The sequence below is a fragment of the Pollicipes pollicipes genome, unplaced genomic scaffold (assembly GCF_011947565.3).
Source record: "Pollicipes pollicipes isolate AB1234 unplaced genomic scaffold, Ppol_2.1 Scaffold_4219;HRSCAF=4965_pilon_pilon_pilon, whole genome shotgun sequence".
Taxonomy (NCBI): domain Eukaryota; kingdom Metazoa; phylum Arthropoda; class Thecostraca; order Pollicipedomorpha; family Pollicipedidae; genus Pollicipes; species Pollicipes pollicipes.
This window is the reverse complement of record NW_023596448.1, coordinates 30,359,004-30,370,810: the sequence shown is the minus strand read 5'-3', so window position 1 is coordinate 30,370,810 and position 11,807 is coordinate 30,359,004. Positions and strand designations below refer to the sequence as shown.

Sequence of the window (11,807 nt, the reverse complement as noted above, 5' to 3'; positions counted from 1 at the left end):
GCTGGCTGGCCGGACCGGGCCGGGCGGGCACTAGACACGCTGGCGCCAATCCGGACGCGGGACACCACACGGCCGGCGGCGGGCGCGCGGGCATGCGTCGCGCCCGCCGCCGGCAGACCACTACGCACACGTGAGCGGCACACGGCAGCCGGTGGCCGAAGCAGCGGGGCGGCGCCGCCACACGCACGGCGGCGCCGCTCAAAGCCGGGCGCGGCCGGCGCGCGCGTGCGGGCCGCGCCGCCGCCCGTTAGTAAGCTACTCAGGCGGCGCGGGGGGCACAGAGAGGGCGCCGCTGGGGCGCCGGCGCCGCGTCCGCGCGCACGCGCGCGCACAGCTCGCTCTGAAAACAGACGGACATTAACGCTGGACGATGTGGTCGTGGCGGGCGGACGGGCGGGCGGACGCGAACGCTGTGGGCGCGTGCGCTCGCTGTCCGTGTCAGACACGGCAGTGCCGGCTCCCGTCCTCGCGGACGTGACTGAGAGGCAGGCGCGGACGGGGTGCGCTCCGCACCAGCAGCACGTGCGCTGGAAGCAGGCCTGTGGCCGCTCAACGCCCCTATCCAAATGGGGGACACTACGCCTGAAGAAGCGCTCATCCGATCCCTCACCCCACCCCCAACCCAAGTGCGGAGCGGACACACGTCCCTTACTCTAGCGGAAGATTACTGTGCTTTTCACCCACCATCCTGACACCCCTTTGTGGGACGGGCACCGCTCGTCACCAACACCAAACCGGCTATCTGCTCCCCCATGTGCAAACGCCACCGACTGATCCCAGACAACGATGCGGAATTTTTAGCCCAGCTACGAGACATCGGAATGCGAAATCGGCGAAGTGAGTTCCTCCCACGCCGGTTGATTGGCGCCCGAAGCTTAAGGGCGCATCGGCAGCGCGCTCAAAAAGCCAGAGCACCCGCCCCGCTGTATGGCAGGGCGTGAGAACTGCCCAGCCCAGATCGGAGACTGTGACGCACCGGGAGAGATTCTGCGGGTCGGCGTCGTCCCCGGCCGCGGTCTGCACAGAGCTGCCAGGCAGCGACCGGCGGACAGTGTAACCCCGCAGGCAGCCACCCTGCACACTCCGCCCACGATTCAAAACAGACACCTCGCTGTGGGCGGCACCGTGACCAGCGCGCGCCGGCGAGCGAGTCCCAGCGCCGACACCGGCAGACAGCTGCCGTTCCCGGCGGAGCAGCTGGGGCGCCACACACGCTGGTGGTGACCATCCCCACACCACCACACCGGGTGCACCCCAACCCTCATCTCCGCCTCCCCTCGGCACCGGCCGCGTCGCCGTATGGCTCACCTCGGCGGCCAGGGCGGGCGGTGGCGTTGGCGGCGGCGGCGGCGTTGGCGGCGTTTGCGGCCGCGGCGGCGGCAGCGGCGGCAGCGGCGGCTGCCACGCCTGGCGAGGCTGCCGGTCGCGGTCGGTACCGCTGGTAGCGCGGCAGCCGCAGTCGGCTCTCCTCCTGCGGCCGGACGGCGGATCACGGTCACGGTCACGGTCACGGTCACGATCACGATCACGGTCACGGTTACGGCCACAGTCACGGCCAGAGCCAGTCGTGGTCAGGTCGAGGTCGTCCCACAGCATGCACATGCTACATGACACGGCTAAGTTAAGGTCAGCGCAGTTCAGGCCGAAGCAGGCAATGACAAGATCAAGTTCCAGTCCCGTTTGACGCCGGGTCAAGGTTAAACCACGGCCAAGGTCATCCCATATGCTGTACAGCGCGCACCGCATGTTAGCACAAGGCCACGCCAGGCCATGCTGCACTGTGAGGTCCGAGTGTGTTCGACTCACCAGCGAAATATCCTCGTCCGGGTGCACAATGCGGCTAGTGGCGCCGGCCGCCTGCTGGATCAGCGCCGGACGCGCGCCGCCTGACGAGCTGGACGTGGTGGCGCCACCCGCCTTGGACGAAGCGGCGCCCGCCTGGCTGCGGACGAGCGGGCGGCGGTGTCAGCCAACGGCGACGAGCGCGCAGCCCGGCCTGGCTGGGACAGCGGGCCGGACGGCGCGCCCCTGCGGCCGGCTAGCATGCAAACTACGGCGATCTACACCCATAGCACCGCGAGAAGGTGGGACACATCGGCCACCCGCGTTAGAAAGCCACGATGCTGCACTTACCGGCGACAGCGCAAGCGCGACATTGAATCAGCCCACAAACTTCAATCGGTACCACCGCGCGTGGACGTCTCCCGCGCTGGCGAAAGTTTCCTGCGATGGGAACCGAACCGCAAACCTACCTGTACGCCGGGAAGGTGGAGCGCGACGCGGCGGTGCTGCTCAGCGGCGTCGGCGACGAGCCCTGTCGACAACGGCTCTGGTCACGCTCAACGCCGTCCGTCGGGCGTAAAGACGAGCCGCGCCCCCGCGACTCCCGAGACCCCCTCAGAGATCATCACACAAGTCACGCCGTGCTCCCCCGCACGCCGGTCGGCTCCCACTCGCCGCCGGAGCCAGGCGGCGGGCAGCCGGCAGCCGCCCGGGCAGCTGACTTCACAGCGGGAGGGTGGCGACACGCCGCAACTGCAGCTGAACCACAGCACCTCACAGTATCATCGCAACGGCGCCGAGCCGGCTCCGTCTCTCCTCACTCCTCTCGCGACGACTAGACGTGGGTCCGACGCCGGCCGCGCGGCCACGGACCCTCTCCCGCCCAGCATCCTGCTCCGTGCCACACTCCGCCACCAGTCGCTGCCGCACCCACAGCTGCGACGGCCACCCGGGCCGCGCGCCGCCGACACTAATGTCGACTCGCACGGCACGGCACGGCATGGCACGGAGCCGTCGGCGTGCTGACGACAGCCCGGCCGCCTGCGAGCGGACGCCGACCGAAATAGCCGGGCGCCGGCGCCACCGGGACACGCTTCCGCTACCGCTGGCTGCCGCCGCGCGGAACCCGGTGTCAAGAGCGGCGTCCAGGCGCCGCGGTATGCCGGCGGCTCTCGCGGCCGGCCAGACGGGCGCCGGCGCGTCACAGCTTCGATCGGAGAGCGCGCGGCGCCCTTCGGATTCGGGCGTCGGCCGACACTCCGCAACCTGGCCCAGCACGACGGCAGCAAAGGACACAGAGCGGGCCACACAGAGACAGAAGCATGGAAGGCAAGCACTTCACTCCTACCCGAGCAGCGATGTGACGTCGTGTGTGGGTGGCCGGGCCCTTGTGAGCGGCAAAGCACCGGGGTTTCTTATCACGGTCGCACTGCGAGCTAATGAAGACGGCTACGGAATAATACGTGAAAGCGACTAAGGGTTGGTACGTAACACAAATATCGTAACGATATGTTTCGAGCGTTGTTAACGTGAAATCTTCCTTCAGGCGGCCAAAATGTAGTGGTAAAAGGCACAGACTGGGTGCTCCAAAAAACAAACACCAAACGCTGCGCAGGAACCAGACACGCGCATGCATCTCAAACACAAAAGTGCTATCATCCAAGAAACGGACGGTGCAGCGGAAACCAGTCCTCCTAGTGCTGACCAGCCGCCGCCGCATGCATTGTCACAAACGGGCGCGGGCTCAACACGAAAACGAACGGCGTGCGGCGCTCCACCGACACGGCGGCGGCCGCGCGGCCCAAGAGACCGTCACATCGAGCGTGGGTACCTGGTGCACCGGGCCCCACCCCCACAGGCGGCGGGGCGGAGAGCCGGGCCGGCCGCGACGTCACACACACACGCTACGCTGCCCGCAGCCGCCTGCCAGACAGACACACGGCCGACGGTGACGGGGGGTCACGCGGCGGTCACGGCGCGCGGCGGCGCGGCGCGGCGCGGCCGCGGACGGCAGCCGTCGACGGCACGCGGACGTGCTCAGGGGGAGGGGAGTGTTTGCGTCCTGTGGTGGCCGCTCGCCACGCGGAAGATAGTGGCTGGTTGTGGCGCGAATACGGTTGAAGCCGCATTGTGGTATAGATTGAGTTGTGGGGTCAGGACATTGAAACTGGACATCACAACTTACATAACATTGATAAGAGCCAACTGACGGCCGTCTACCTGGAAATCGTGCTCACGAACGCCCGACATGGCCGACTCGACAACTGTATTTGCTGGGTCTTGATCGCCACATGGCTTATGTAACGGCTGGATTTGAATACGTTGCTGTGACGTCACGGATGCCAGGGCAACCTTGAAAAAGTCTGCACAGCTTGGCAGGCGTCTAACTCAGAAACTGGAGGGGTTGAGGTCTTAAGAAAGGCAGGGCTGTGACTACGCCGAATAATCTTTGAAATGGCCCTTTCGGTTCAAAATTCCACACAAATGTGGAACACTCCCTTCAGTACTCGATTCGAGCTAAAAATGTATCAACTTGATAAATCAGTAATGTTAATTTCTTCAAACCGGGGGGAGCGGTGTCATGCCTACCGTCAACGGCTCGCGGGAGGGGGGGGGGGGAGGGGGGCAGCTCAACCTGTCAGCAATGACTCTGGATAAACATTGCGACGTAGCTGCTGTCAGCACACGATGAAGTCATGATTTCAATACACCCTCCTCGCCTTGTGAGATAATAGCACAAGCCTCCTCACACACCTATGTCACGGGATTTTATCAAAAAGGAGGCCAAGGACAAGTTCAGTATAAAACCATAATGCAACGATATCCTGGACCAAGAACCCCACAATGCTTCTCGTCCTTGTGGACAGCTCCAGTCGCGCCACCGGTCATCAGGCATTCACCAGCTATTTGCACGGGGGCCAACCAACCCACAGGCCCCGAAACATCCAACCCACCTCTCCGTGCAGACCTCCCCAGCCCCGGTCACTAATGCTTCACCGCGCCCTTCCACGAGCGAACGCTCTCCGTCCGGCCAGCGCCAGCAGGCTCCAGCCCGGAGCGTCACCGACCCGTCTCGCCTGACGGCGCGCCGCCTCGCCCGCACCTCCCAGAGCAGAGCACAGTCCACCCCAACTCTGCGCCGCGGCGAGGCGCCTCGGGCGTCGCCAGCCACTGACCTGCGCCGACGGGAAGAGGGGCCGGCCGGCGGTGTGCGTCATGCCCAGCGGCATGCCCGACATCGGGCCGAGCGCGCCCATCGGGCCCATCATGCTGTCGGCGGCGGCGCGAGAGCACAAGGTCACCCCACACGCCGAGGCGGCCATAAGCGTAAGTGTAGGCAGATGGCAGTGCAACCAATGCTGACAGCTGGCAACTGTTCCGAACACGACACAGGACGGCACAACGCCCGACGAAACAGTGCACCGGGCCTGGGTCATTGGTTTGACAAGCATCACAAACACACCTGCTCGAGCGCCAGACCCGGTCGGACCATGCACGCCCACACGGCAGGTGGCAGATGACAACAGCCGACATAGCCGTACAGTGCCGACAGAGCGCCATGAGCTCGCTGCTGTAACACCCGACAGGAGATCCGTCCCGTACACTGACCCGGGCAGCATGTAGGGCGCCATGGGGCCGATCTGCGCCACCTGGCCGAGGCCGGCCGCGCCGGGCAAGCCGGGCAGCGCCGGCAGGCCGGGCAGCGCCGGCAGACCGCCGGCGAACCCGGCCGGGCTGGGCGACACGGGCGTGGACGGCTTGCTGCCCGGCTGCGGCGCGTCCGGGCTGGCCGCCGGCTCGCCTGGCAGCGCGGGCAGCCGGTGAGGGGGCGGCGCCGGGACCGGGTCACGCGACCGGGCACATAGGTGGCGACTGGAGCTGGTGGGGCTCGCAGCAGATGAAGAGCCGAGAGCCGCAAGGTAGCAAACCTGCACACTTGATATTTAAAATGAGCAGAACAGACCACTGCCTGTGCCCACTGATGATCAAAACCACATGTTATTGTACCAGCAGCAGCATTCATCACAGACAGAACTCTGCCAAGTGAGGCCATGATGGTGCTTCAACAACTCTGAATCAACGTGACAGCAAAGCAAACACCACATTCCATATCATACACACTACTGCAGCTCCTACACCATGCATATGCCAGAAATTACCAAGTCACCGAAGCTATGCAGCCAAAGAGCCAAATGTTAGCACCCAGATCGCGAACATAACATCTGAGTCCGCCTGCCCAGACTTGTTGTTTGTTCATGGGCCTTGAGGTCATCTTCAGGGATGCCTCCATGCCATAATATCTCGATCTCAATGTGGTTCCGGTTGGGTACAGCATTGGGCACCTTGTCAACCGTCTCCTTGTGCACCTAGGGGGTGGTCGGCGAGGGTAATATAAGCTGCAGTCAGCGCACCTTCCAAACAGGTCACAAGCTACTAAACACATGCACACAACCATTGCATTAAGTCAGGATGACCCCAAAAATGCTGCAAGCATGAAATGTTGCAGGGGAAATAATTACAATCACCAGAACCTGTGAGCTTTGCTGCAAGCCGTGGTGCATATCACCTACCTGCATACCAGTGAATAGACAGGCCTGGACCTGTGTAAAGCTTCTTGTGGCAGATATGGCACTTGAAATGCTTGCTTCTGGTGCTGGATCAGATCTTCTCATCATCAAACTCCCGATTGCAGTACCTGCATGGCTGGTCAAGGCACTTAACAAGCATTTGCACTACAAAGACAGGATCTAACGGCCTAAATGACAATGGGAATGCACCATGCACATGGTGCATGCATGGTTCTGTAGCGAAATCAAGACTTAATGGAAACATGGCACTGAGTAAGGCATATTCTTTCCATTCCTTTCTGTTGGTGATCAGATCAGGTAGGACATTCAAAATTGCAGTTGGGGTACAATAAAGCACATATGTGGATACACAGACACCAGCCAATGTAATGAAATACTTGATGTACTAAAAGCTATCACAATTCCTCAAAATATGTCTTTTGCATCTCTATGAGTTGACAGCCTCATCAAATTCTGAGCTATCAGGTTTATTTTATTCACTGAAATTGCTGCTGGAATGTTGCTGTTTGGACTGACATGTTCAGCAAGCATGTATTTTTGCAGTCTGACCTGAAAAATACACTTTAAATGAATGACAGTAATTTAATTCTAATTGGATCAGCAAAATTGAAAGGCCGACATTCTGAACCACCTTTCATCATGCCCAGTTCGCAGTGAAGAGGATTTACAAGGACAATTATGTATAATGTTTGACATGACCTGTACACTGGTGCTTCAGCAAACCATGCCTTATTTTCTCAAGCTATTACATAGTACATGCTACACCCTGCAATGATCAGTGCTGGAACAGATGCCACTCATAATTTTGGTGATGACACTCCAGATCAAGTGCAAAGTGCAGTCAAGATGTTTGTGTCAGTGCTGGGACGGATGCCACTCATAATTTTGGTGATGACACCAGATAAAGCGTGAAGTGCAGTCACAATGTTTGTGGATAACGTTAAGATATACTGCCATGTCCTGAGGCCCTGACTGACCCTCCTCTGAAGGCTGATGTCAATGCCCAGACCAGGTGGCCACAGAAGTGGCAGCTCCCCTTTCATATCACAAAGTGCAGTCAGGCACATCAGGAACGATAGTCAGACTATCTCAATGGTGGTCATGAGGTGACAGCAGATTATCATGAAGCCAACCAGATGCTGGCAGTCATGAGGGGTCATTTGCCACATATTGATCTGGGACATGCTCACATGGCTGGAGCAGATTCAGTGCCAAACAATGCATCTTGTTCAAGCGAGGCACCAGTCATACCCTGAGAGGCTCAAACTCCCCCAGTTTCCCTCCAAGTAGCTATGGTTGCCATAGGGGGACATGGTTACAGTGTGTCAACTGCTTCACAGAGGCATGCCACTGTCAGAGGATGAGTTCCTGACCAGACACAATACAGAGGTGACAAGAGGACACCAATGAAAGCTAAGAAAACCTCCAGCTATAACTATCATCCATCATAACCCATTCAGCAACCCACAACCTTTTCTTGCTACCATAACTGAGAGCTTCATCCCAAGCTCAGCTGACTTATTAAAATACTCAGCCAACTAGCCTACCAGTCTTCAAGTAGCTGTCTTTTCAATCTGGCATAATAACACCTTATACTTCTGTGGCAAAAGAATAAGATGACACAATGCAGCTGGTTTCCATTACTAGCTGACATACTGTGAACTAAAGAAGTACTTGTCTTTAGTCTTACAAACATTGCCTTATGCTGACTGACAATGCGAGGTGACATTAAAGCTAACAAGAGGCTTTCTAATCTGACCCATTCTTGTCATCTAATCTAACTTTTGTAGCTACAGTAAAAATCAGAAGTGTCCGCACAGTACACAGGATATATCCTTCTCTTTCCCTGAAAATGGGCAAAGGCATTCCATCAACATTAGGCATGTGTGGCGAGCCAGAACAACTGCAGACCTATGACCACCAACACTGTGTTCAGTTCTTTGCACCTGCCAGGCCATTTTCTGATGGTTGGCACAGAATGGTGGTGGTGGGGAAGGCGGATGAGTCTCACTACAGGTCCAACAAAGATAACAAGGCTCAGCCATCTTCTACCCCTCAGGAATTCATTATAAAGTTACCTATCAACATCAACAGCATTCAAGGCTTCAAAATTACACACTGCAGACCACATCTTTTAAAGGATACCAGCACCAGGGCTTTTGTTGCTTCTTCTTTTTCCGACCCATGCTATTAAATACTCCTGATGAATGGGAGCTTGAGGTCTTCACAAACTACGCTTGGCACCAACTTGGCATGAGCCAACCAACATCTAGTTGCGAGTTTAGTGGGTTATATAAGATCACCCAATCGACAACACCCGTCCATTAACCGTATATCACCAACCACAGACTTCTGAAACCACCAAGGACAAATAAACTCCAGGACTGCCCCAGGGCCTCACTGCCACCCAATGAAAACCGGGATCATGGCGTCGGGCGACAGTGCGCATGCGTAGAGAAAAACTTCCCGGATGCTGAATAGAGAACCCAGTTTTGATTGATCCTCCCACATTCAAAACCCCTTTAATCCAAAAATCAAGCGTAACGATAGGAGATAATTTCAACCAGAACTCATTTCTATCAAAATAAAGTGACAAAGTAAAAAAGCAATTAGAAGTTGATATTATACAAATCTGCTTTTCCAGTTCGTCACTACAATTGTCTCATAAGAGCTGGTGCGCCACTTTGAGGCAAGCGCCTGCAAACTCTCCGTTAATGGCATATATTGAAACGTTGGTAGAGTTAAGCATGACCGCCTGAAAATACACCATGAGCGTGGTGCAAACAATGTCTAACTACCGCCTACCACACTACGGTGGGATTACGGACCACGCGCGGGTACGAAGTCATACACGGTCCTATCTGTCAAATAGATCTGTAGAATCATCGCTGGCTCTCAAACTGGGAGATATCAATTACATGAGGGAATATTCGCAAAAGGGGCTGGGAGAAGGGGCTGAGCAGCTTAAAAATGACTTAATCTACCCCAGAAAACCATGGGCGCAAGAACAGGGAGGGGGGGGGGGCAGGGGCCATGGCCACCCACTTTTCAAGGAGGGAGGGGGCCAGGAGTGTTACCGCCCCCCCCCCCCCCGCCTACTTTTCAGATTAAGGCTTTGTTTAGGTTGCTTTTGCACCACATTTAAATATACATGCCGATTTACCTAGTTCACCAGCCATCTTCCCCAAGATGCGTCATCCTTTTCGTTGCTTGTTGGTCATCGCTTAGTGTCACAGCCTCAGGCCGGCACCACTCGTCCTATGGAGACTGCAAAGCCGGGCGTTCAGGCCGTTGTTGCTATGACTTGCGAGCGCGTATGTTCAAAACCATATAAGTGCCCTTGGTGTCCTACTCAAGGGGTCTCTTGCCCGGAAGGAAATAAGGGGCCTCACTATTGTTCAGTGGAGCTGAGGTCTCATTACTATTGAACAGAATGGGTCAAAATGATTTTATTTTTAAAAACGAACAAGGCTCTCCCATGTTTGCCTAAGAACGCTCATTTTTCAGAATGTCTTATGAAAAAAGTGCATCAAAAGGTTTGAATATGCCCACCCGCAACCTCGAGAGTAAGGACAGCGATGGTCTGGGTTGCAGCTTCGGTAAAACCGAACGACGTCGGCCACTGCAAGTGCCACCAGACGACGGGCGCCGTGTTAATCTGCCTTCTGGACAGGTTAATAGGTACAGAAACACGAAAAATAGAAAATCTTCCTTCATTCTTCCAGTTCTACCGCCAGATTCCAAGACCACTTCGCGGTGCTTCAAGGGCCAATCTGTTCTTATCATCAGTCTAAAAATCGAACACGTGAAATATCCGCCCAGACAGCCTTGTACATGTAAGATCAGATATTCTGAAGCGTTCAAAGGTACTTCTTTCACAAGCGTCATCATTTTTGTCCACTCGTTGGCCACGGCTCAATACTAGCTGTTGAGCCGACGCTATGCGGCCTACGGAGACTGCAACGCCTGGCGGCGAAGTTTTTGTTGCGAAGATTTGCGAGCACGCATATTAAAAACCGCGTGGCATAAATTGTATCACTAATCGATTTTAATTGAATGTTTAACATATCCAGACAAACATGGCTTGGCGATGTTAATACACATTGTTGACCACTCGATCTACAACAGAAATTGTCACCCTCAAATTTCGATCAAACATATCGACCTACAATCTACCTTAGCGATGTCCTCAATGTCTGTAGAACACAGGTAAAACATTATGAAAAAGCTTCTAAATTCTATCGGTTTCGAAAGAGTCCATTAAGCCATTGTAAATTAAGGACACCGGTGGCTTATTCCATGTGGTCGTTAAACGCCTGATTTCTGCAGTTTATTGGCCTTAACAGGTTTTCGGGTGGGGGTCAAAATGATTCACCACCCAAAGTTTTCTCCGGAATGGTTTCCGAACGGCGCGGTGGAGCCGCGCTATATTTTGCATAGCTATAGACAAGTGAATAGCTGATGGTTTGCCACAAAAAATTAGATGTACTTTGTAAGGTCGCTGACCTATGGCAGGACAAAGTCCGGCCACGTTTTCGGCGAAGTCAAATTCTAGGGAATCGTTCAATCTGATGCAACAATGGAGTGTTAGATGACGCCATACATCTCTGAGATGCTTCCTTGGGCAACACAATTATTGAATGAGCAAATTACGTTGACCTAAGGTCAGATATAAAAGTCAGACCAAGCCCACAACTAACCTGTTACATTACTCTAGGGCTTGCTGCATGGGATAGTTTCCGGTGCTCCTTTCGAATTTATTGATAGCAAGAACCGTATTACACATATTCCATAGACTTCTTAGAGGTCAGAATAGATCCTTGGCCTAAGATGATGTCGGTCAACATTTTGCTTTTAGAAACCTACTGGTTAGCGTAATCTTTCTCGCTTATTCAGATGCAAAACTCAAAACATTCTTATATGATTTTGGTCACCATGACCTTCAAGAGGTCAAACAAGGTCAATGACGTTAAATGAGCATGTGATGTTTTGCTTAGAAACAGTGATCTAGGTTCGGGGGCACTGTATAGACCAACCTATAATTTGACCTTGTTCGACCTTATTTGACCCGAAAGTCATGACCAAGGAACCTCAAACTTTGACCTAAGTGGGTTCACACCCTGTGAATTTGGTGTATCTAGCTCTCTTAGTTCCCGAGATCTCAGGGGGTCGAATTGACCCCTCACCCGAGCGAAGGGTATCTAGCCGGCCACCCGGGCGCGTGTAAAAAAAAATGTAAACGCAATTGATTGCACGGTAGCTTCTGGCTTCTGTTTTGGTTACAACGTAGAAATAACGATGAAACGAAGAAAACCGCAGCCCTTGTTAACAAGTAAACCAAATCTGGGGATGTTTTTGTGGGGGGTCACCATAAATGGTTTTTTGTTAACCCTGTGTTCCTCTTGGCAAGGCTCTGGCTAACCCCTGCCTTCATAC

At 55.3% G+C, this 11,807-nt stretch overlaps 1 protein-coding gene across 1 annotated transcript; it reads right to left on the bottom strand.

Annotated features, from left to right (window-relative positions):
• Window positions 1–357: 357 nt before the first annotated feature.
• Window positions 358–5,858, bottom strand: LOC119095158 (BUB3-interacting and GLEBS motif-containing protein ZNF207). Its single transcript, XM_037218038.1, has 6 exons — window positions 5,392–5,858; window positions 4,959–5,052; window positions 2,253–2,314; window positions 1,807–1,942; window positions 1,309–1,471; window positions 358–410 (listed from the first exon to the last, which is right to left on the bottom strand). The coding sequence occupies exons 1-6, from the start codon at window positions 5,412–5,414 to the stop codon at window positions 358–360; spliced, it is 531 nt and encodes a 176-aa protein (XP_037073933.1). The 5' UTR covers window positions 5,415–5,858.
• Between the last annotated feature and the right edge of the window lie 5,949 nt (window positions 5,859–11,807).